The 25,000-nt window shown below is 48.9% G+C and overlaps 2 protein-coding genes across 3 annotated transcripts in view; one reads left to right on the top strand and one right to left on the bottom strand.

Annotated features, from left to right (window-relative positions):
- Nucleotides 1–24,441, top strand: part of LOC147029300 (integrin beta-1-A-like) — a 120,999-nt gene extending 96,558 nt beyond the window's left edge. For both annotated transcript variants that reach the window (XM_085872255.1, XM_085872254.1), the window contains exons 15-18: nt 1,160–1,391; nt 7,480–7,682; nt 16,908–17,074; nt 23,194–24,441. In XM_085872255.1, the coding sequence (XP_085728381.1) occupies nt 1,160–1,391; nt 7,480–7,682; nt 16,908–17,074; nt 23,194–23,259 (668 nt within the window). In that variant the 3' untranslated portion in view covers nt 23,260–24,441. The remainder of the gene's footprint in view (nt 1–1,159; nt 1,392–7,479; nt 7,683–16,907; nt 17,075–23,193) is intronic.
- Nucleotides 18,096–23,200, bottom strand: LOC147029301 (uncharacterized). Its single transcript, XM_085872256.1, has 2 exons — nt 22,337–23,200; nt 18,096–21,884 (listed from the first exon to the last, which is right to left on the bottom strand). The coding sequence occupies exon 2, from the start codon at nt 20,413–20,415 to the stop codon at nt 18,592–18,594; it is 1,824 nt and encodes a 607-aa protein (XP_085728382.1). The 5' UTR covers nt 20,416–21,884; nt 22,337–23,200; the 3' UTR covers nt 18,096–18,591.
- Nucleotides 24,442–25,000: the final 559 nt, after the last annotated feature.

Below are 25,000 nucleotides of genomic sequence, written 5' to 3'. Positions count from 1 at the left end.
ATTTTCAACTCTTCCGAACAACTCTCTGAACTTGAGAACTGTGCAGCACTGGGCGTCCAACATCCTTCCTTGAAGAAAACAAAGAAGTGCACAATGGACCTCATTCAAGCAGGTCCGAAGAAGACTCTTGGATACAAACTCGAGCTTTACGACCAAACGGTGCATGCACATTGCATCCATGTTTGTTGTACGATATACTTTGACAATATACTTTGGTCTTGTGCCTGCTGTTGGCTTAATGGTGAGGGGTGGTGGTCTTGGGATCCGAGGATCCTGAGTTCAAATCGCCCTTAGCTGTTGAATTAATACCAGATGGGGTTGACTCTGCCTGTCATCCTTCTGAGGTCGGCAAAATGAGTTCCAGCTTGCTGGTATCCTGTGTCGGAGTGGCGACCCGTCCAGGATTGTGTCCAATAGTCAAGGAGACTGCTGAGGCAGCACCAACGCTCTGCACAGAGTATGGTCCCAATGGATGGATGGATACTTTGGTCTTCAGGATGAAGTACATGTCCTAAGCTTTCTTGTGATGTTTGGATTTTATTTTACCAGTTTTTTTTTTCATATAAAAGGAATTTTTAACAGTCAAGTTGCATGTCCAAGTTGAAGCTTTAAACTTCCAGCTTAAAACTGTCCCCAATAACTTCTTAACTTTGTCAATCTCTCATTTCCCCCCTCTCTGTTCTCTCTCTCTCGCTCTCTCTCCTTGAATCAATTTTAACAGACGCCGTAGGATAGCAAGGTGTGCATTGTCATACCAGTGTACAGAAGGGCCCTCAGCATGGCATTGCAATCATGCACTGCAGCATTGTGTAAAATATACCACAACAACTAATATTTAACAAACATGTCCAATTTTTCAGTGTCGTAAAAAGTTACACAAAAACATGTGCAGAAAGTCAATTTCAAGTTTGTCACAATAGTTTTGCTGATGTAACATATATATATATATATATATATATATATATATATATATATATATATATATATATATATATATATATATATATATATATTTACTGTATCAGATAGACAGAAAAAGGATGAAACGTATTATTTTCACCTCCAAAATATATAACATTCAAAAAATAAAGTTACAAAAAATATTGAGCATGAATACTGGAGATCCTTGTGTTGACTTGTTTTTTTTTTTTATGCACAGGCCAAGGGAAGTGCTGGTGTGATAAATGTGAGTGCAATCCTGGCTTCACGGGCAACGCATGCGATTGTCCGATGGAAAATAGCCAATGCATGACACCCAGAGGAAAGTACGCTGGGAAGATCTGCAGTGACAGGGGCATCTGTAAATGTGGCATTTGTGACTGCTTCGACAGCAAGCACTATGGAAAGTATTGCGAGTTGTGCCGCAATTGCCGACCCTGTATTGAGCACAGGTAGGACATGCGAATACGAGGTGTGTGTGTGTGTGTGTGTGTGTGTGTGTGTGTGTGTGTGTGTGTGTGTGTGTGTGTGTGTGTGTGTGTGTGTGTGTGTGTGTGTTTGCATGCACATGGTAAGGACTATAGACTGTGTTCATGGATATTAAAAACAGTTTTGTTTGAAAATTTATCAGAAGAACCTGAAATAGTCTGAAACTTGAAAGGATGACGTTCAGATGAAGATCGAGTTTGATAATATAGGGAGAATTGATACTTGTTCAGAGATTGCTTCATCAAGTGGTGTATGGTATAAACTTCCAGGAAATAGTGCAACAAAAAGAACCCCCAATGGTCACATATACACAACTGTAATTTGAGAAAGGAAACAAAAGGAAAGATCTTCAACAACCATGAAATCCCAGGACAAACACATCATACAACTAGAAGGTCGCTCGGTAGAGCATATACCTCCGCCACGTAATGCCTGATCCACGAGAACATATCTGGCCCAATACATTTTTGAGATCTCATGCTAAATATGATTTTTGGCACGATCTCTCAATGGTGAAGAATCACTTTAAAAATTCAAGTACTTGGATCCGGATTCGTATCTTCACCAAAATCGAATCAATTCGTCGTGGTCACACACCTAAAGTGTCCACCAAGTTTCATCTGAATCCATCCAAAACTTTTTGAGATATCGTGATGTATATCATTTTTGGCCCTTTCTCTCAATGGTGAAGAATCACTTAAAACAAAATTTTCTTCGTCAGATCGGGATCTCGATCTTCACCAAAATCAAACCAGGTCGTCCTTGTCAAACACCCGACCTGTCCAAAAAATTTCATCCGGATACGTCCACAACTTTTTGAGATATCATGCACACAAACAAACAAACAAACAAACAGACAGACAAAGAGGGGTGAAAACATAACCTCCTTCACCTTCAGTGGTGGAGGTGATTAACTTTATGCAATGTACAGCGATTTGAGTGACCATTCACGAGATAATAACCATAATTAAATATTTCTCTCCAAAAACAGCAAAATAATGTTATGATGCCGAGAATTAGTTTCACTCCTTGGAATCAACCGACAAGGTTTATTGGAATCATGTGCCAACTAATAAAACACAGGCAACAATCACAGCAGGCCACTTCCCCGAAATGCCGTTCCACCTGCTTTTTCTCCACCCTTCCTGATCTGGAAGACTAAAATGAAGACAAATTAAAACCAATGACAGGCAAAAATTCCAAGGATAAGCAAGATAAAAACAACAAATTTTAACTCATTACTGTATCTCTCACTCCTCCACCTGAAGACAACAACATAATTCAGTGCAGCATGAGCTATGATCAGAATCCTTTGACCTGATGGTCCGAACGGTGAAACCCAACTTTCAAGTCCCAAAGATGGTCGGTCCCGAGTGGATTATATCAGGCCCCGAAGTTGACCTTTCATGACCCATCACCAAACCAACCCAACTCCACAACCGGCTCTTGCTGGTCCACAACCATATATTTGCACCTGAGAGAGGTCCTCTCCTCAGAGGGCTCTGAATGAGGATGTAACTGGTCCACATGCCCGCGTACAGGTCCACCCCAATCTCGTTGTACCTGATAGGATTCTGGGCTTGTCTCCTTCATCACATCCCATCAGCCCACATGTCCTAAAATCCTGCTCCTCTGCTCTTGCTCACCCTCTCTCTGTTCTATTCACCCTCTCATTTGCTCAACGTCATCTGCCATCTGCTGGGAAATCAGCAAACATTACCGCCCTGCACAAAAAAGGTGCAAAAACAGATCCCTGCAACGACAGACCAATCAGCCTTCTGCCAATCATCAGCAAGGTTATGGAATCCATCATCGCTTCAGACATTAAATCCTTCCTCTTCTCCAATGGCTTGATTTCTGATCATCAATTTGGTTTCAGACCAGGTCACTCTACCCTGGATATGCTGGTTCTGCTCTCCCAACAATGGATGGAGGTCCTCAATGCCGGACATGAAATCAGAGCCATATCCCGAGACACATCGTGTGCTTTTGACATGGTCGGGCACCCTGCCCTACTCACCAAACTCTCTTCCTGTGGTATCCAAGGCAATCTCCACTCATGGCTCACAGACTTCCTCTCCTGTCACAGTCAACGTGTGGCCCCAAATTGAGTTCTCACATCCCCACTTCATGGCCAGGCTGAAGTTCCTCAAGGTAGCGTTCTGGGCCCTGTTCTTCTACTGTTTTTCATCAATGATCTCTCGGACTCTGGAAAATCCTCTTTATCACTTTGCTGATGACTCCACCCTCTGTCGTCCCATCTGCCATCCCTCAGACTGGCAAGGAGCAGCTTCTTCAATCTCTGAAGATCTGGATAAAATCACAAACTGGTCCAACATGTGGAACATGTCTTTCAATCCTGACAAATCTCACACTCTCACTATGTCTCTCTGAAAGGACCGTTTGGAACCCCCCTCCCCCACCCCAAAGTACTTTCTCAACAATCCTCTGGAAGAAGTCCTTTCTTTAAAGCTTCTGGGTCTCACTATCTGCCATGACCTTTCCTGGGAAAGCCACATTTCAAACCTCGCTTCCAAAGCCAGTCGCCGACTGGGAATCCTCCTTCGTGCAAAGTCCTTCTTCAGCCCACCTGAGCTCCTGACCACATTCAAAGCTTCCGTCCACAGCCTGATGGAGTACTGCTCTCCCCTCTGGGCTGGTGCTCCTGCCTCTCACCTTTCTCAGCTTCACGCTGTAGAAACCAAGGCATTTAGGATCAATGGTATCTCCTGTAATGAGGTTGAGTCTTTGGGCGTCTCACTTTCTCACCGCAGACAGGTCGGTGGTCTTTCTGTCTTCTTCTGTCTCCTCTCCAGTCTTGCCCTCCCTGCTCTATCTGCAATATGTTGTCCCCCCACCCCCATCCCCATATTTCCTCAGGACACATAAGGTCCGCCAACAACCCCCTTTCTGATAAAACTACGAAAATCACGAATCATTGCTCACCTTCACTCTTTCATTCCTCCTTTTTCCCGCCTTTGGAATAAACTCCCACGCTCTCTTCAATCCCGTTCTTCCCTCCAGGCCTTCAAAACAGCTGTTCACCACCACCTCTTATCATCCCCCATCCGAAACCATGATCTTTTCTATCCCCATTAATCCACCCCAAACCCACCTCCTTCAAATTCTCTGCTTTCCTTCCTGAAAGTCCATGTCATGTCCATCTTCTATTCCCCATGTTCCCCGCGCCATCCCTTTCCCTTCCACAGATCTCCTAATGCCTCTGTTCCACACTGTTTTGTCCTTCTCTCTCCTGCCCCTCGTCTCCTTCCCCCTCTGTTGTGCGTTGTGTGTTAGCTCTCATATGAGCCTTGACAATGTGTACAAAAAACTGTGTTCCACAGCCATCGATCCCCTTGCCTATGGTTCTTTGTGAACACCATATCAGTGGGAGCAAAAGCACAATCTCAGCCAACATACTACTCCCGATGAAGCTCTTGCTGTTGACTTGAATGCACATTCAAATACGGGCGAGCCAGATCCAGGCGCAATGTCATTTTGTGATGAAATGTCAACACGAATGCCTTGTCATTGTATGTATGGTAGCATAATACCGAAGTTGGAAATAGGCTAACTCGTTCCTCCGACTGTTATTCTCCATCTTCATCTTCTTCATCGCCTGTTTAAATGTCTGGACCATCCTTTCTGCCAGGCCATTACAAGCAGGTCAGACAAGAGTGAAAGTAGAGTGAAACACCAATTTGAACACAAAAGGCCCAAATTTCAGCAGCGGTGAAACAAGTGCCATCAGATGTTCCACTAGACTGTGTTTTGAAAAGGTCCATTGGACACTCAATAGTAGTTGTTACAGGAAGGGATGTCACATATGGATTTCTAGGGATTTTGAAAATGAATCTGAAACAACAAACAATATTTGGCAGAGGAAGGGACCTGCATAGTCCACATGAAGGCACTGCCATGGTCTGGGATTCGAGCTGGTAACTCCCATGGGTGCAATGCTGTGACAGGAAGGTTCCTGGCATTCACTTGGCAGGCATTGCAACCTTGCACCAATCTTTCAATATCCTGAGTGATGTTGGGCCACCACACACAGCCTCTGGCTAATGCCTTCATGCAGACCACCCCTGGGTGCATCTCCGACAATTCCTCCAAAATTGTTGAACGACCAGGCATTGGAATCACAACTCAACAATGGCCCCAAAATATACTGTCACAGTCCACACTCAATTGCTCTTTCAGATTGAAAAACGGTTTTAGTTCCTCAAACGGACACCAGTTATGCCATTCCATCTGAGGATACCTGTTGACCTCACACAACAATGGATCCCTCCAAGAGCAAGTCTTAATGTCCACTCAGTAATTGGAGATGATTATGTGTCTACCATGTGCATGATCATCTCAGTGTCAGGCAAGCTGGGAGTTTGACCTGGACGTTCAGACAAGGGTAATCTACGCAGTCCATCGCAATTGTCCTGAGACCTCCTTGGTTTATACCTCAGTGAATATGAATAGTGAGCAGCAATAAGTACTCCCCAACGAATGACCCTTGAGGATGCCATCTGCAGGTTAGGTCGGTCCCTTCCGAATAAACCAATCAATTGTTTTTGATTGGTGTGGATCTCCACGTTATGACCAAAAATGTATTGATGGAATCACTTCACTATAAAAATTACTGCCAACCCTTTTTGGTCCAATTGGGCGTAATTCTGTTTTGCTTGGTTAAGGGTTCTCAATGCAAACATGATGGGCCTTTCGCTGCCATTATCCATTGGATGTGACACTGCTGCACTCACTCCAGATGGTGAAGCATCTGCCGATAGCACTAGTGGCTTATTGATGTCATACGTTACGAGGACCTCTGCAGAAATCAACAACTCGTTTGACTGCTGAAAAGTTTGCTGCTTTTGAACCCCTACTCCACCCAACCCTGTAGGGGTTCGAACACTGATGAAACGTTTGGCAGAAACCAGTGATAGTAATTCAGCATCCCAAGAAAACACCTCAGCTGGCTCACATTCTTTGGCTGAGGTGCATCCACAATGTCCCACACTGACTCCTGGATAGGCCGAATACCCATCCTGTCGATCCGGTCGCCATAGTTTGTGACAGATTTTTGGTTCAACTGTGAAGATGAGGCTTTTTGATCAGTTCAACTGAATTCCCGTCTCCTGCAGATGATGAAACACTTTGCCTAAGTGGGCCAGGTTGTCCTACCTAACACAAGAATGTCATCCAGATGAGTCACTACAAATGGTACTGATTTTAATATGTCTTCCATTAATTTCTGGAAAAATGTTGGGGATGAGGATATGTCAGATGCCATATGGTTGTAACAATGAATACAAACCATGATGCATATTGATGAGGTATAGCCTTTAGAGCCCTCTTCCAGCTCAAACTCTTGATAAGCAGTTGGTAGGTCCAACTTTGACCATGTCTGACCACCACTCATCACAGCCCAATAGGTCTTCAACATTTGGAATCGGGTACTGATCGATGACTGCTACCCAGTTGTAGCTTGACTTGTAATCCCCACATATCCGAAGAGAACCATCGGCTTTCAGAACTGGGACCACTGAAGATGGCCATTTTGAAAAATTTGATTTTCTTGCTGATCCTCTCTGACTAAACCATTCAATTCCACCTCCAGCTTGGATTTCAATACAAAAGGTAAGGTCTAGCCTTGAGTACTCACTGTGCCTTTGCTGTTTGACATTTTGACCCAATTATTTATTCGTCTTCTCCACATTCTCAAAACAAAGGTTTGTTGAAAAGTTGATGACAAAAGCTCAAATGGTAAAAACGTTACACCCTGGACAGACAGATTGACCCTGTCTCGGCCACAACATGGGTGGACGGAATAATGAAAATCAACTTGTGTCCGTCTCCGACATGTATCCCAGTATCTTTAGAAGCTCAAGTGGAAACATCAAACAGGCAAATAATAACTTTTGAAAGACTTAAAGTAGGTCGTGGTTAATCGATAAAAGGTCAATCCTATGTTATTGCAGCTATTTCCTTGATTGATATGAAGCAGTGAAAATATTGTTGGTCCAGTATAACAGTTTCAATACTCATGTGTTGTAACAGGGATTGTGTGGAATGCAAGACCTTCCAGAGCGGTCCATTGGTTAAAAACTGCACAATCTGCTCAATAAATATTACCACGCAAAAGAGCTTAGAAGGAATGAAAGGAGCAGAGTGTAAGGAGCGGAACGGTTCCAGTTGCATCATGAAATACAAGATTGACGAGAGTAGTACCACTACCATCATCAGTGTCCTCGAAGATATAGGTAAGGGAAAGCAAGTAAGCAAAAAAGTGTCGAATAACATTTACTTTGCTCTTCCCACATTTTGCAGAACAAAAGGTGATTTGCAGTGCCTGTAGAAAGACTAAACCTCTTTCAAAATTATCACCTTTTGTTTCCTTATCGCCAGCCTGGAATTAAATTGCATTAAATCAGACTTTTTCCACCTTTCGGGTGGCAAGAAGGAAGCCATGACTCAAAAAAGCCCACCTTGAGTCCTGTTTGAGGTTTGCAAAAAACTCACTCCAGAGATTCTGAAGCCATGTGGGAAAAAGTTTTGTGGTCTGACGGAACCAAGATGGAACTTTTTGACCGAAATGGAAAACGTTATGTTTGGCACAAATGCAACACAGTACTTCACCAAAAGAACACCATCCCTAATGTGAAGCATGGTGGTGGCAGCATCATGTTGTGGGGATGTTTCTCATCAGCAGGGACTGGGGCGGCAGGATAGAAGGGAAAATGGATGGAGCAAAATACTGTTGTGGTTACCAAATTCGCAAACCACCATTCAGGTCCCTAAGGTGAGATATCTCGGTAAGTACATGTGTAGTTAGGCCCAAACCCGTTGTCTAGTGGGAATACATGTCATTTATGCATGCTGCGACTCTTCAGGATAGCCGTTTTTCTTTTACTATCTTTAATTTGGACCAACCGCCATTGTTACCATCACCAGTCACAACATCAACCACCCACCGCCACGACCTTCACGTCACACCTCGCAACCGTCGCATCGCCACCGTTCTTGCGCCGCTTGTGGGTACCGGTGTTGGACTCGTGCAGGGCGCGCGCCGAACAGCGTGTACAAAATCACGGATTTTGTGCTTCAAAAACGGATCAAAAAGCATTCACGCCCACTTTTTCTCGGGCCAATGGGGAGCGAGGTGAAAGGTCGAAGGGAGGGGGTCAAAGATGAGAAGGCGAAGCCACGGGGCTTATAAAAGCGACCGCGTTCATCAGTCAAGGGAACAGAGAGTTAAGACTTCGCGGGCGGTGGAGTTGGCAAGAAGGAGCTGGTCGTCGTCGTGTGCGTTGGAGTCGGAGCGGAGGGGACGGAGCTGTGGAGAGGCGGCGAGGGCAGACGAGGGGGTGCTCGCGTCGTGCAGGGAGCTGCACCCCAGGGAGGCCGACAGCGCGACCTGGCGGAGGTGGAGACGCTCGTCGCGGGACTCGAGGCAGAGTAGGAATCCTCTATACCCCGAGCATCAGCAACCCCCTCCTGTTTCCCCCCACGCTGAGATAGTGCGACCAAGGGGGCCCCTTTCCCACCCCCTACCAGACACTGTCCGCGAGGCCCGCGGAGTTGAGGCACCATCGCCGCTCCGCGTCTCATCACCAGACGGGTAGGCCCGACCCGGTCTCGGCCTCAGGCCCGCCTCATCCTTGAGGGTATTCTTTTCCTTGGTTTTGGGTATGTGTTGTCGGCGCCGTCTGTGAAGTAAAATTGTATAAGTGTTGCCGTGTGCTCGCGTAATCGGTATTAGATCTGCATTGTCGCATTTGCTTTTTGTGTAAATTGCATTGTGTTTTTCTTTTCTGTGTGCTTTTGGTGGAATTGAATATGTGTGCTTTCCGTTCATCGCGAATAAATGTGCTTTGTGTTGAACTGTTTCCCGCTTCGCTTCGTCATTTCTTTCATTGAATCCTCATCTTTCTTCACGTAAAGGGTTGGTAGTGGGCTGAATACGCCCGATAATTAATCGAACCGTCGAGGCCGACGATAACACCGCTCGGTTATCCCGATAGTACGGAACGGGTCGCTTAAGTGGCCCGTGTCCGAAGTCGACCTGCGGCGAGGTGCGATCGCCCGGTCTACCCTCCGTGTGGGTACTTAGGTAGGTCGAATTTGGCGAGCAACCCTATCCCACGCGGGGGCTGATTGGCTCGATCGCGGTGAGACCGAAAGGTCCACCTGTGACTGGTTCCCGGCGTTAGTCCGAGAGGGTCACGACTGGATTGTCCGTCCGGTGGGCGACATGCCGCGATTCGAGTTACGTGGCCGTCAGCACGCCGGCGGGCGCGAATCAGCAACACTGGTGTCAGGTCGTGCGATACAAATCCATCGCCCTCCTCGCAGCACTGGTATCGGAGAACAGGAAAACGGGCTCTCCTGTCTCCGGCTAAATTCACGGGAATCGGTCCAGGGGTGAGAGAAGCGACCCCCGATTCCCTCCAAATTACGAGCGAGCGAAATTAACCCTTCACGAGAAGCAAGATGGCGTCTCAAGGCGAGCGGGAGCCGGGGGTATTAGAAATGGATGTAGAATGTGTAGAATCCATGGTCCAGGATGGAATCCCCGAGCAGGAAATGTTGATTGTGCAGGAACACGGACTCGCCCAACTGAACCCAGAGCCCGAAAAGGGTGCGGCGGCGGCCGCGGTGTATGACACCTCCCCTCCCCCTCTCCACCAAAACCCTTCCCCAACCCCTGAAGAAACGGCTCACCCAAGCGCACCCGACATGACCCAGCTATTCACCATGCTGGCAAAAATGTATGCGGAAACGACAGCGAAGATGAATGCGAACATGAACAAGCAAATGGACGAAGTAAAAACGAGGATGGATGCGAATACACAAAAATTGGATGCGAATACACAACAAATAAACGGAATGGAAGCAAACATGAAGGAGGAAATGAAAGAACGACGCGGTGAGACGCAGAACATGGGCCGATGCCTGCAGGCGGGCATGAAGGCCGTTAGCAGGGAGATAGAAATGGCGACTCCACGTGCAGGAGCAAACGAGCTGGAAGGGGGTGCAACGGCTGACAGGCCCGCGGTGGAGGCGGGTAAAAAAATAATTCGGGGGGCGTGTTGGGCGAGGGTCGTGACAGAGGAATCGACGGTGACCAAGAGGGAAAAATTAAATGGGGAGACCAAAACGTGCGAGACGAGACACGAGGTGACGACAACAGAAACTTATAAATGTATAGAGACACGGGAGATAGAGGGTGAAGAGTTGGCAGTGACGGTAGCCGGGAAGGGAACGATAGAGGAGAGACAACACGATGAAGACGGGGTAAGTGACGCGCACACACACACAGGTAGTGGAGGACAATGGGGTTGAGCTCGCGGAGCGTGTAGAGACCCAGTGCGAGCACCTGGATGGCCTCCTCCAGGAACGAGGGGAGGGAGTCTGCCCCCTTGAGGCGAGTCACGACCAGGTGAGTTCGGTCGTGTTTTGCGAGGTTGAGGGGACGGGTGCTGTGGACGGGTGCACGGAGAGCTTGGGGGGTATAGAGGCCCCGGAGACCCTTGTGGGGACTCGAATCCCCAGTGTGGTTGTCCCTGTGTGTGTGGTGCAAGGTGTGAGTGCGTCCCCGTGTGTGGCAGCGACCCCGTGTGTGAGTGGTGTGGTGGCGATGGTGCCAGAGTACGTGCTTCCCAGCACGCCGTGCGTGGGTGAGGCACCGTGTGTGAGTGAGGCCGTGTGTGTGAGTGAAACGGCCAGTGTGAGTGAGGGACCGCGGGTTAGTGCCCCCGCGTGTGTGGGTGAGGCACCGTGTGTGGATGAGGCACCGCGGTTGAGTGCCCCCGCGTGTATGAGTGAGGCACGGTGTGTGGATGAGGCACAGCGGTTGAGTGCCCCCGCGTGTGTGAGTTGTATGGTTTGTGTGAGTAGTGAAGCACGCGTGAGTGAACGGCCGTATGCAAGGGAGACCGTGTGTGTGAGAGCGGTATGTGAGGGAGATGTCGGTTGGCATGCGGGAGCACGCAGCCGCGTCTCCCGGTGTGAATGTGATGGAGTGGACTGTGTGCGTCGTAACACGCAGGTGTGCGTGGGTTGAATGGCGACGACGAAGGCGACATGAGAAGAAAGAAAGCCGGGTAGCGGCTGTAGTTGTTTCGCGGACCGTGCCGGGTTCACCCAGCCGCGAGCACGAGGTTCGTGCTGTGCAACGCACGAGACCGCCACGTGCTCGCTTGCGAGAGCGAAGTCCCGGTCCGGAAACGCACGCGGTGGATTTGCCGATCCCGCGGACGGACAAAGTTTAGGCAGGTAAATGGATTTGGACCGGACGGGTTCTCCACGCGGGCGTGTGTGTTAAGCTCCAACGGGCAAAGCACATGTGTTCGCGTGGGGAACCCCTCGAGACGTGGGGCTTGTGTTTTTTTTTTATGCGCACGGTGACGCCATGGCTGCACGTGGGGTTGGAATCCGGCAGGAGGGGTATCTCTGCCGGATGGTACCGTCCAAGGAGGGACGAGGAACACGTGCAGCTGCATGACGTCACGGGCAGGTGCAAAGTGCGCGAGCTCTGAGTTGCCGCGCAGGTGCTGCGCATGGAAAAAAAAAAAAAAAACAGTAAGCCTCACTTTCGGGTGCAAAGGATTCCTGGGCAAGGGGTGGAAGACCCCCTTGGTCCTGGGCACAGGATGGAAACTAGTTAGGGGGAAGGGTTAGCTTAGTTAGACCGACTTCATGGGGCAGGGGAAAGTCCTCATGGAGTCCGTGGAATGGATTAGTTGGAGGGATTGTAGCCAGATTTAGGTTGGGGAATTGATTAATGGGATTATTTGGAGACAGTGACAGACTTGTGGATGTGTAGAGGGGACGTAGCTTAGCTACGTAGGTTAAATGGAACGTGCTACTAGTTTAAAGGATGACGTGGGAGCACGAGCTAGTTAGGGGATGTAGTTAGGAGGATGGCAGAGTTCAGCGGTGAGTGTGTTGAAGAGTTGGTGAGTGAAGTGGAAGCATGTGCTTGGTGAGTGAGTGAGGCCAGCGGGTCTGTGTGTGTGGAGCGAATGGGGAATGCATGGTGCGATGAGTGATTGGGGGGAGGAGTGACTCCCGCCCAAGGGACCCCGGGGTCAGAGTAAAGTGAGTTAGCGGGGTTAGTCAAATTTACAAAACGGAGGTCGTTTTGCTGTTGGTGGGAATGTAGGCTCGAGACCCATTTGGAGGGGTGCAGGAGCCCTGTTGACGGGCTTGGGAGCGTGGCTGCGAAAGGTGAGTATCGCTGAGTGGGTACCCCGGGCACCAGGCTAGTCGGCCGTGGTAGGCCAAGGGCCCATGGGGGGCTGGGATAGCGTCGTGGGCACGGGTGCGCCTGCTTGGTGCGGGGGCGCCATTAGCCGCGTGGGCAGTGTTGTGGGCACGGGTGACCCTCGGAAAGGGGCCCGGGAAGCCAGCCTGCCACGTGTGCGTTTCAGGGGAGGTGCCATGGGGGGCACTCCCCGGTGTTAGGGAGCTGGTAGGCTCGGAGGCAGTGTAGTGCCCGGGGGTGCCATAGCGGGAGAATCGGCAGAGGGTCGTGCCTGCCAAAGGGAGCCACGTGTCCCAGCCAGGAGACCGTGTGAGGGCACGGAGAGAAAATTGGGGGGCGAGGCCCGAAATTGTGAGGACACCAACACAGGCGACGGGAATCTGGGTTGTTAGAACCAATAGTTTAAGCGAGAAGCGCTTGTTGAAAGCCCCGGGGTAGTTTAACAGTTAAATGGTTAGGGTAGATTAGGAGATGTACCCCTCGCACCATCCATCCCCTCGCTCTCGTTGTGGGCCGCTGGACCCACTTGGTGTTAAGATCGCCGAACTCTGGGGAGGCCATTCTGGGGCTTGAGTTGGGCCTCGACACAGGACGTTGGCTCTCCCTTATTCCCCTCCGGGAAGGGAACGTAGGGGTTGGGAGTAGGCTAGGTGACAGGATAGGTTAGCTGAACAAGGACGAAAAAGGGGGTTAGGGGACGATTTATAGTGGGGAAGTAAAAATAAAAACAACAAAAAAATAAGTTGGGGCTAAATTGGGGTTTGACAAATTAAGGGAGTGGGTATGTACAGTGACAGGCAAAGGCGATAGGTTGGGAGGGAGACAGGTAGGTAGGTCCGAGCCCGCCTTCCAAGTGGCCAGCACCACCGCACTCCCTCCACCAACCTCCACTGAACGGCAAAGGCTGGCCAGCTTCATCTGCAGCTGCTGTGCTGCAAGGCCTGTGCCGGCTGGATCGTCTGCCGGCTGGCTGTTTTTCTGCAAGGCCTGTGCCGGCCAGTTCATCTGCTGGCTGTTTTTCTTCAAGGCCTGTGCCGGCCAGTTCATCTGCCGGCTGTGTTTGCCTGCAGCGGCCTTCTTCTGCGGGCTGTGTTGCCTGCACCTTTGCCATGCCATGCCCACTGCCCAGGTTCACCAGCCCCGTTCAATTTTTGCTTTGCCCCCCCCCCCCTTGTTCATTGCCATGTGCGCCAGGATCCGCAAGGTAACAGTTTGCAAGCTGCAAGAACTGCCCTGTTGGCAGCTACAACACGGGCCTGCAGTGGCGGCCCGTGCACCGTGTTTGTGTTCACCCATCCATTCGTTGTGCTCATTGCGTGTGCCACTTGAGCTGGCACGGAGACTGCGTTTGTGCAGCCCATGCACCGTTGTGGTTCACTGCGTTCAGTTCAAAAAGGAAGGCCTTGGACTGAGTGTGAGCAGCCAGCCACGTTCCCTGTCACCTGCATTGTTTTGAGCCAGAGACTGCATGCGAGCAGCCTGGCTCCCTGTTAACTGCTTTCTTTTTGCAGAGTTCAGTGATCCTGGGCCATGGTTTAGTGTAAAATTTGTAAGTTAAGGTTAAGATGTACTGTAAATATGAGTGCGCCCCCGGCATGTTTGTCTTAGCGCCGGCAATTTTATTTAAGTCGTCCGTGTGAGTGAGTTTGTTTAGGTAGTTACGCAGCCCTCAGGTTATTTATTTTGGGGACACGAATACCATGAATGTCGCACTCAGGGATCCGTAGGTAAAATGTACTAGGGGAAAACTACACATGATGGCACACGAAAATTTGACGACTCGGGACGAGTCTGTAAAAAGGGGAGGGGGTAGTGTTGTGGTTACCAAATTCGCAAACCACCATTCAGGTCCCTTAGGTGAGATATCTCGGTAAGTACATGTGTAGTTAGGCCCAAACCCGTTGTCTAGTGGGAATACATGTCATTTATGCGTGCTGCGACTCTTCAGGATAGCCGTTTTTCTTTTACTATCTTTAATTTGGACCAACCGCCATTGTTACCATCACCAGTCACAACATCAACCACCCACCGCCACGACCTTCACGTCACACCTCGCAACCGTCGCATCGCCACCGTTCTTGCGCCGCTTGTGGGTACCGGTGTTGGACTCGTGCAGGGCGCGCGCCGAACAGCGTGTACAAAATCACGGATTTTGTGCTTCAAAAACTGATCAAAAAGCATTCACGCCCACTTTTTCTCGGGCCAATGGGGAGCGAGGTGAAAGGTCGAAGGGAGGGGGTCAAAGATGAGAAGGCGAAGCCACGGGGCTTATAAAAGCGACCGCGTTCGTCAGTCAAGGGAACAGAGAGTTAAGACTTCGCGGGCGGTGGAGTTGGCAAGAAGGAGCTGGTCGTCGTCGTGTGCGTTGGAGTCGGAGCGGAGGGGACGGAGCTGTGGAGAGGCGGCGAGGGCAGACGAGGGGGTGCTCGCGTCGTGCAGGGAGCTGCACCCCAGGGAGGCCGACAGCACGACCTGGCCGAGGTGGAGACGCTCGTCGCGGGACTCGAGGCAGAGTAGGAATCCTCTATACCCCGAGCATCAGCAACCCCCTCCTGTTTCCCCCCGCGCTGAGATAGTGCGACCAAGGGGGCCCCTTTCCCACCCCCTACCAGACACTGTCCGCGAGGCCCGCGGAGTTGAGGCACCATCGCCGCTCCGCGTCTCATCACCAGACGGGTAGGCCTGACCCGGTCTCGGCCTCAGGCCCGCCTCATCCTTGAGGGTATTCTTTTCCTTGGTTTTGGGTATGTGTTGTCGGCGCCGTCTGTGAAGTAAAATTGTATAAGTGTTGCCGTGTGCTCGCGTAATCGGTATTAGATCTGCATTGTCGCATTTGCTTTTTGTGTAAATTGCATTGTGTTTTTCTTTTCTGTGTGCTTTTGGTGGAATTGAATATGTGTGCTTTCCGTTCATCGTGAGTAAATGTGCTTTGTGTTGAACTGTTTCCCGCTTCGCTTCGTCATTTCTTTCATTGAATCCTCATCTTGCTTCACGTAAAGGGTTGGTAGTGGGCTGAATACGCCCGATAATTAATCGAACCGTCGAGGCCGACGATAACACCGCTCGGTTATCCCGATAGTACGGAACGGGTCGCTTAAGTGGCCCGTGTCCGAAGTCGACCTGCGGCGAGGTGCGATCGCCCGGTCTACCCTCCGTGTGGGTACTTAGGTAGGTCGAATTTGGCGAGCAACCCTATCCCACGCGGGGGCTGATTGGCTCGATCGCGGTGAGACCGAAAGGTCCACCCGTGACTGGTTCCCGGCGTTAGTCCGAGAGGGTCACGACTGGATTGTCCGTCCGGTGGGCGACGTGCCGCGATTCGAGTTACGTGGCCGTCAGCACGCCGGCGGGCGCGAATCCGCAACAATACAAAAAAATCCTCGAGGAAAATCTGCTCGAGTCAGCCATGAATCTGAAACTGAGTCGGGGATTCACATTTCAGCAGGACAATGATCCAAAGCACAAAGACAAAGCCACACTGGAGTGTGTGAATAAGAAGATAATGATTGTTCTTGAGTGGCCCAGTCAAAGTCCCGACTTGAACCAAATTAAACATTGATGTTGCCCTCTGCAAGAAAGCCGAAATTGGGACGGAAGTTCACCTTTCAGCATGACAATGATCCGAAGCACACAGCCAAAGCTACACTGGAGATCAATGTTCTTGAGTTGCCCAGTCAGAGTCCCGACCTAAATCCAATCGAAAATCCGTGGCATAACTTGAAGATCGCTGTTCCTCAACGCTCCCCATGGAACTTGACTGAGCTTGAACAGTTTTGTCCAGAAGAATGGTTAAATGTTTCCCAATCAAGGTGCACAAAGTTGGTGGAGACCTATCCCACCAGAATCACAGCTGTAATTACTGTCAAAGGTGCTTCCACCGAGTATTAACTCAGGGGGGTGGAAACTTATCCAACAAAGATATTGTAGTTTGTATTTTTGATTAATTTTCAGAAATTTGTTGAATTTGTTTTTCACTTGGAAGTTGTGGGTTACGATGTGTAAATAAAGGTGGAAAAAAGTCTGATTTAATGAAATTTAATTCCAGGCTATAAGGAAACAAAAGGTGAAAAATTTTAAAGGGGGGTGTAGACTTTCTATCGGCACTGTATGTCATTTCAAAATGAGTTCCTCTTGTTGAAAAGTTTTTTTCCCAGTAAAATGTTCAAGGAACAACGCAACAACTCTGATGCTCTCTTCCCTCTCACTGCCCACCTTTCAGTTTGTCCACAGCCTCCAAGTGCGTTGACTATTGTACCTAGCGTGCTTGCGGGTGTTGTGTTCATCGGTCTTCTGCTGCTCATTGTATGGAAACTCCTCACAACATTGTATGACCGCCGTGAATACAAGAAGTTTGAAATGGAGCGCTCGCAAGCAAAGTGGAACAAAGTACGGTTCTTGTGTACTTCTCATCGTAGCATAATTATTGCTTGTGGTATTGAGCAGGGCTGCAAAAGCATTTGTGCATAATATGATTACCATTTATTTATCCATCTTTCTGACCATCATGTACACATTTATTTCCATACGCTCAAGTGTTTTTTACATTCCTGAAGTTTGAGAAAAGTGTTGTAAGTGAACCAAAGTCGTATTTTTTTGCATCCAAGTTCAATCTTCATCCTTAGAATGGGATTCACAGTGATTTTGTGCCCACAAAATGAAATTTAGTTGTGTTCAAGTTATAGTTTTACTTGAACAAATGTCGCTTCACTCTCTTTCTGAAATACATACAGGAATATTGTATGCTGACGAATATAATACATTTTTAGTCTAAACTACGTATGTTTGCCAAATGTAAAAAAGCCTTCCACTAGTCTCCTTATCGACACTCTCAGAGAGCCGTTTGTCTGTCTGTTTGTATGTATGTCGCCATTTTTCTCAGAGATGGCTGAACAGATCTTCATCAAACTTTCAGAGGTTTATAGAAGATCGGAGGTTATCGATTTCTACTCACTGCTCAAGGTTGATTCCTTCATCCAGTCTGAGTGGTGTCTGTTCAGCTTGAGTGTGTGTCCTAAATGTCCAGTGCCCATGGGAATAAGCTGCTCCGCAAAAGAGTTACACTGACAGAAGTCCCGTGGCGAAAAGGAGTGAAAACCCACTGGAGATGGCAAGGCGCTACGCGGCATGTGGTATGAAGCTTCTTCCATCAAGAGAAGAAATGTGTCACTGAAGATAATGCTGCGAATGTGGTTTAACTCCAGCGAACTAGTGTGAACTCTAGTGGACTTAGGTGACCTCCAGTGTACTCCTGTTTAACTCCAGTGAAACTCAAGCAGATGAATCATTTCCTTGACAGTGTAAAATGGCGAGCTGCCCGACAAGGAGAATGATGATGGTCGAAAATGGCGAGTGTAGTGTCCCGAGGGCAGCGGGACTCAGATAGCCGTGAGGATTGTCGAACACTGTTTATTGCCCGTCCGGATGCACACTACTACAGACTACACAACGCCTCAGGCGGCGCGAACACCTATATCCCCCGCAGGCACGTGACCACTCCAAAACCACTCCTCCACGCCTCCACAACGCTCCCCGCATTGTGCCCTGCCCCCGCAGGCCACTACACCACACTCCTCCCTCCTAAAACTACGATTACAAAATGACCACAATAATGATAAGCATAATCGGCATAGAATACCATGACATAAAAGCAAAAAGGTACAAAAACGATAATAATCAAAAAGCATAGGCACCCCCTCACAGAAAACAACCAACCCTAATGCCGTTGGTGTCACCCGGCCCATAACTCAGCCCTCCACCCCATCACACCATATAACGTGTTGACGTGAGCGAGCTGAATTTTCAAAGCAATGACAGGTGCTCGAAAACTAAGTTGCACGACGAAGCCACCAAAACCCTGACTACGTTAAAAGATATCAAGAAGCCAGTTGGGAAGCACAGCATCACTACGCAGCAGAAGCGCCCCCAGGCGGCTCATGCTTACACGCCCTCCGGCGAGGTTGCGATGACCTCCCAAGCGAACCTCCCCCGGCACCATCAAACGCCCCCGGTCGACAAGGCGGCACATCTCCCCCAGACAGACCCGAATCAGATAAACATTCCGAGCCTGGAAGCCCCGTTGTCTGGAAGCCCCGTGGCGCCAGCGCAGCCGACCTTGACGAGAACAGAGGTTTGTGCCGCCCGGCGCCAAGCCCGTCTGACCTTGGGCGGTGACACTGAACAGCGCCGTCGGCTGGGCGCACCATCAATCCCATAACAAACCCACGCATCACAATCAGCCGAGATCTCAACGCACGTCCGAACGGCTTTGGCGAGAACAGAGAGTTGCGCCCCAGGGCGCCAGGCACGTCTGACCTTGGCGAAACCAGAGGTGGGGGTAACGCTGAACAGCGAACCAGCCCCGGCCCTGAGCCAAAACCACGCATCCAACCCAACCCAGAAAACCATGCACGTCCACATGGACGGTCAGCGCAGCCTGGAGACATATCAGTGTCATACAACAACAAAAACATTGTCTGCTCCAATGCAACCTTCCCCTCACGTACAGCGCATCCTCCCAGCATAATCCCCACACATGACAGGGTAGTGAGCCGTGGGCTGCCCTCGCAGCTGGAGATCGGCCAGATCTCTTTATTCGCCACGATCGCCCCCAAGCCCTTCACATCACATCGATCATATCGGACATCCCATCGATTGATCCCAGCCAAACATATTATGCTCACACACGAACTGTCGGCATTTATTGTAACAACGCTAAATTGCATCACTCGAGCAACGAAAATCAAATACGCAACAATCAGCAACCCATGAATCACATCGCGTGTCCGTCTCTTGGTTGTCGTCGCGACGTTGCGATGACCTGCTTGTCGTCGATGGTCGCGGTCCGTGAACTTCTTGAACGCGACTGACTCGCTCCAATCCCCCGCTGAAATCGCCTGAACGACACGGGTGCACACTGTATCAAGAGCGCAGCCAAAGCGCGAGAGCTCATCGCAGCTGGCATGGCTCCCGTTGCTCCAGAACCGTACATCATCGTCGCAGGAAGCAATTAACGGCAGCCCACGTTGCATCGTCGCGGCTCCTGCCGCCAGAACCTCGCCCTCAGGTCTCAAAGGAGGCACAGGTGCACCTGGAGGTACGAACTCCGAAACAGGAACCGCGAGCCCCTCCCCTCGCACCACGAACCACGGGAGCGCAACCCGCTGACCCTGATGGGCAACCAAGACGTGTGCCCTGCCAACCGCCGGTAGCGCTTCACCGGCATACGTGTGCAATGCGAGGGTAGCACGAGCGGACTCAACTCTACACACGATCAGTGCCCCGATCATCTCGACCTCCACTGGCATTGGTCCTGTCACCTTCGGACCAATTGAAAACAGGTTCAACATTGGCAGCATCAGTGCCCCGATCATCTCGACCTCCACTGTCATTGGTCTTGTCACCTTCGGACCAATTGAAAACAGATTCAACATCGGCAGCATCTCCTGCTCCAAGTCGCTGGGATCGCTAGGCCCAGGCTGCAAGACTCGACCCAGGGCGTAAAAGTGTATGCCATGCACAAAACACCGTACCGTCAGTAGGTCTCGACCCGGGACGTAGGGGTCGCTTCGCACACTGCCATCCATGACCGTTATGATGAGCACTGACTCTCGGCACACACACCGTAGACGTCCCCGAGTGCTCAGACCGCCGTCCGACTGACTGCATTGCAACGCTCGGTCACGATCCGGGCCGAAGACCATGCGTGCGGCTGTGCACGCCTGGAACATCGCGCTGACCCCCGGATCATCTGCTGCGCATCAACCATCGAGACCCTGGACATCCCTCAGAGCTTGTGCGACAGCCGACGCCGCATCTGAGCTGAACTTCATGTCCTCATCCTTTAGCCGTGGCCTCGCAGAAACCATTCCCGAGGTTTGCAAAGCAGAAATAAAACGAACTCCGAGCGCGGCCGTCGTCCACTCAACGTGACTCGCAGGCGCCGGCGGGACGTCAGGCTGCAGGACTCCACCCGCCCGAAGTCGTGCGCGCGAAACTCGCGATGCGCTTCCCTGGGATCCTCGCCCGGTGTTGAACTCGAACCGCGCGAGGTGCGCTGAGTTACTCGCTGCAGCGATCCAATCGCCCCGGCCAAAGACTCCAAGTCAATACCGACGTAACCCAACCACTTCGCACACGCCGATCCGATCCCATTCTCGTCGCCAACTGTAGTGTCCGGAGGGCAGCGGGACTCGGATAGCCGTGAGGATTGTCGAACACTGTTTATTGCCCGTCCAGATGCACACTACTACATACTACACAACGCCTCAGGCGGCGCGAATACCAATATCCCCCGCAGGCACGTGACCACTCCAAAACCACTCCTCCATGCCTCCACAACGCTCCCCGCATTGTGCCCTGCCCCCGCAGGCCACTACACCACACTGAGCTGCCAAGCAATAAGTAAGACAAGGGTGTAAAATGGTGAGCAGACAAAAGGAAAGGCCCTTTCTTCCTCTCCTCGTCCCGCGACGAAGTGTTCCAAGAGACCCGTAGTCATGTTGTGCAAAATGAATGGTTAAAAACCAGATAAAACAAACCACGCCAACACTACTGCTCTTGGTTGGACAAGTTAATGGAACAAAGTTCATGATATAAAAGTACACCACAGTTTCACCAGTGAGTGCCTGATGCCCAGGGAGTGTATTAGGCAAAAGAGTTTTCAAAATTTTGAAAAATAAAGTTGGAATCGCTCTGTTACAAAAAAAATAATAATAAATCGCTCTGTCATGCCAAAGCCTTTGTAGCTATGTGAAAGGTAATCTTAAATGATCCCCGACCCCATTCCTTCATTATACTGTTGGTGTGGGGAAGTGTTTAAGGCCCCCACAAAAAAATACACTGGGCAATACCAGGCAACGCCGAATATTCCTGCTGGTACTTAATAAACACAGATTGTGCCATTAATTTGCGATTTTGGCCAAGTGTTGGCTGCATGGTTAAGATGGCTGGCTCTCACTTCTGTCCCGCTCATTCTTGTGTTCCGCTCTGAACCTAACTTCCCTCTTCCTCCGTTGTCGCACACCACGTCACTCTCATCCTAACCTCACTCTCCTCCACTCTCTCACGTCATGCCCATCAATCATCCACTCCAGCCGTGTGGTTTGCTTGTTGTCACCCCTGGAGACGGGGTTTCTTGCCTGCTTGGACGTACAGCTGAGTTGTTGTTTTAAGGACGTGATCCCTTTTTATCGCCAGTCTTGAAATGAAAAAAACGTAGGAAAAGGTCACAGGGGAAATCGCACTGGGAGAAATTATCCTTAAACCCTACCTGATTAACAAAGCATGACCCCCCCCCCCTCCATGTGGTGACGCGTAACACTTCAGCTCACAGTTTCCCTACTTAGTTTACATTGAGATGTCTCCTACATGCTCACAGACCAAGCTACTCCATACACTCCTACCTTCCCTCTGAAATTCCTCCATCTACCCCACAAATATAACAGTACTTCTGGGGTTTTGGCAGTGTAAGAGCACTCCAAGGAAAGTGGGAAATGGAGTTTTTGATGTAAAGTACAACTCTGCCACTGGGATGAGATATATAGGCCTATTGAACCAGAGGAGCAAGACAATAGCTAGGGAGAAACACAATAGGGTCAGGTGATGAGAGAAAGGGGGGGGGGAGCATATTGACATTGATGGGCTTTATACCAATGATGGACTTGGAAGGGAGTTGATGGTCGTGCTCAGACATCTTCTGCAAACTGGACTTCTCATGATCCACAATTTATCTGTACAGAAACCGACATCATGGGAGGGGTGAAATGAGGGGTTGTTAGTGGCACGGAGGAAAGTAGTGCTGTCGGTACCGGGGCATGGTTGGTGGACCGATCGTTTTTGAGTTGAACAATTTTGGAAAGGAAAAGAACATGTGGGGTTTTCGTGATAGTAAAGAACGACGAAGAACGTTGGTTTTCATGAAATAAGGCAAATTAAACATTATAAAATGTTTAAAGCTTTTGAAGTAAGAAGCAAATGAATTCAGTTATCAGGAATGTTGGTTCAGTTGGGAGGGAATGAGAAAGGAAGAATAAAGAATGAACCAAGGAAGGGAATTAGAGGCACAGTGAGTTTGTGGTTTTTTTTTTGGGGGGGGGGTTTCGAGCGAAAATATTTGTTTGTTTGGAGGGGGAAATAAGATCAAGTTGAGGAGCATGAAAGAGAACACTTGGGATAAAGCAGAATGAGGCACGTATCTTCAGAGCAGAGATATAATTGGCACACCGACTCGCTGAGGCTTTGGCTCATCGGCCAGATATTCACAGGGACACCAATTTGCCGATACACCACAACACGGAACAATTAAACACGAAAAATTGGACAAAAACACAAGCAATACACAGGAACGAAACAACAACAGAAAGAGACGATGAGGGATTTGTAGGTCTCTGAATGAGTATCCCCAGATTACTATGGATTGTTATTGTGAACACAGCTTCCATGTGGTCAGCGCAAAGGGAGAGGGTGTATATGACATGCAATTATAACCTGTTTGTTTTTGTTTGCAGGATGATAATCCTCTCTACAAGAGTGCTACTACAACTGTTGTCAACCCGAAGTTTGATGAAAACTAAACCCATCGGACCTGAAAATTTTACCAACTTACTAACACAGCACATAACTTTGCATTCTCCCTAATTTACATTCCAAAACCAAATATGAACTTTCAGAGACGATTTACAGTAGTTCATGTTCCAATTGTTTTTGAATGACAAAACAATTCATCTTCGTATTCATTTCCTGTACAATCTGCAACAAAAATGAATTTGAAAGCCAACGATCAACCCTCCTGTGTATTTTTAACAGTATTATTATGAGTAAATACATTCCTCATTGTGTTAAAATTAAAATGCAGTGTTTGTAACATTTCTAATATTTCACTTTAATTGCTGATGCTTTTTTTTGTTTGTTTTTTTTGTTTTAATTCTTGTCTTTTTTTTTTTTTTACAAGATTGAGGCTCACGGAAGAGCAAGGAGGTGGAGGGTATAGATGACTGACAGAGTCGACCGCAGGGCGACATTTTAACACAATAAGAAAGGAATTAATGAATGGGAAGGGAGGAAAGAGAGGAGAGGAGGGAACACTGCAACCTACGAGTAAGAGGGTTGGGTTGGGATTGCTTAATGGGAAAAATGAAGATGTGGATAAGGATGGGGGATGACTTGAGATGGATAGCGTACTGTCTGCTCGAATCTCTGCAGGGAAGATTGCATACATCCCACAGTGGGGAGGATTGGAGGGCTCAGAGTATAGCGGGAGCGAGACCAGAGGAAAGGCCAAGGAAGTTTAAAAACGGGACCAAAAAAACATCAGCAGAGAAGGTTTCGAGAACATGGGCACCGATATGAGAAAAATATTTTTTTCCAAAGTTAATAGATCTATATTCCTTGAGTAAATTACTTTTTTTAGTGCTACAGAATGTGTTGTGTCAGAAATAACAGAGATCACAGCAAAAGGAATGGGTCATACTGTTTGAGAAATGTACAGGATGATGTAAATGAACTTGCTCATTGTGAGTGTCGTGTCGCGCGTTGTAAAAGGAATCCCGCATCATTCGTTGTTCATAAAAAACCTGTCACGTTAAATGTATTTAGCATTTTTAACTTATCAAATTCATGAATTTTTTTTTTAGTCTTATCTTTTTTAAATATTTTTTTATCTAATACTTTTTTTTACATGTAATAAATTACGTTTAACATAAGTGTTCAGCCATGTTGTAATCACGTGAAAATAAACAAAAGCTTTTCTGATCACATCACAGCTTTTGTCATTATTGTGTCAAAGATATTATGGGTGAAGCTACTTTTTATTTTATGTATACATTGTCGAGGCTCGCATGAGAGCAAACACACAACACACAGCAAAGGGGGGGGGGGTGGCATGAGACAAGAGGGATGGGAGTGGGAAGGACAAAACAGTGGGGAACAGAGATATGAGGAGATCTGTGGAAGGGAAAGGGATGGGGCAGAGAACATGGGGTGTACAAGAGGGACATTACAGGGACTTTCAGGAAGGAAAGCAGGGAATTTGAAGGAGGTGGGTTTGGGGTGGATTAACGGGGTAGAAAAGATCAAGGTTTTGGATGGGGGACGATAACAGGTGGTGGTGAACAGCTGTTTTGAATATCTGGAGGGAAGAATGGGATGGAGGAAGTGTGGGAGTTTATTCCAAGGGTGGGAAAAAAAAGGAATGAAAGTGAAGGTGAGCAGTGATTTGTGATTTTGGTTGTTGTACCAGAAGGGGGTTGTAGGCGGACCTTGAGCGACCTGCGGAAATATGGTGAGGACAAATCTCAGACAGAGCGGGTGGGGGGG

This window comes from Eptatretus burgeri, chromosome 3 (assembly GCF_056783735.1).
Source record: "Eptatretus burgeri isolate ZD-2024b chromosome 3, Ebu_testis_v1, whole genome shotgun sequence".
Lineage (NCBI taxonomy): Eukaryota > Metazoa > Chordata > Myxini > Myxiniformes > Myxinidae > Eptatretus > Eptatretus burgeri.
The sequence above is the reverse complement of the archived record's forward strand: the minus strand, read 5'-3'. Positions and strand labels throughout refer to the sequence as shown.

Excerpts from the sequence above, each read along its gene's own strand:
- LOC147029301 (XM_085872256.1), bottom strand. The coding sequence starts at position 20,415 with ATGTTCCAGGCGTGCACAGCCGCACGCATGGTCTTCGGCCCGGATCGT.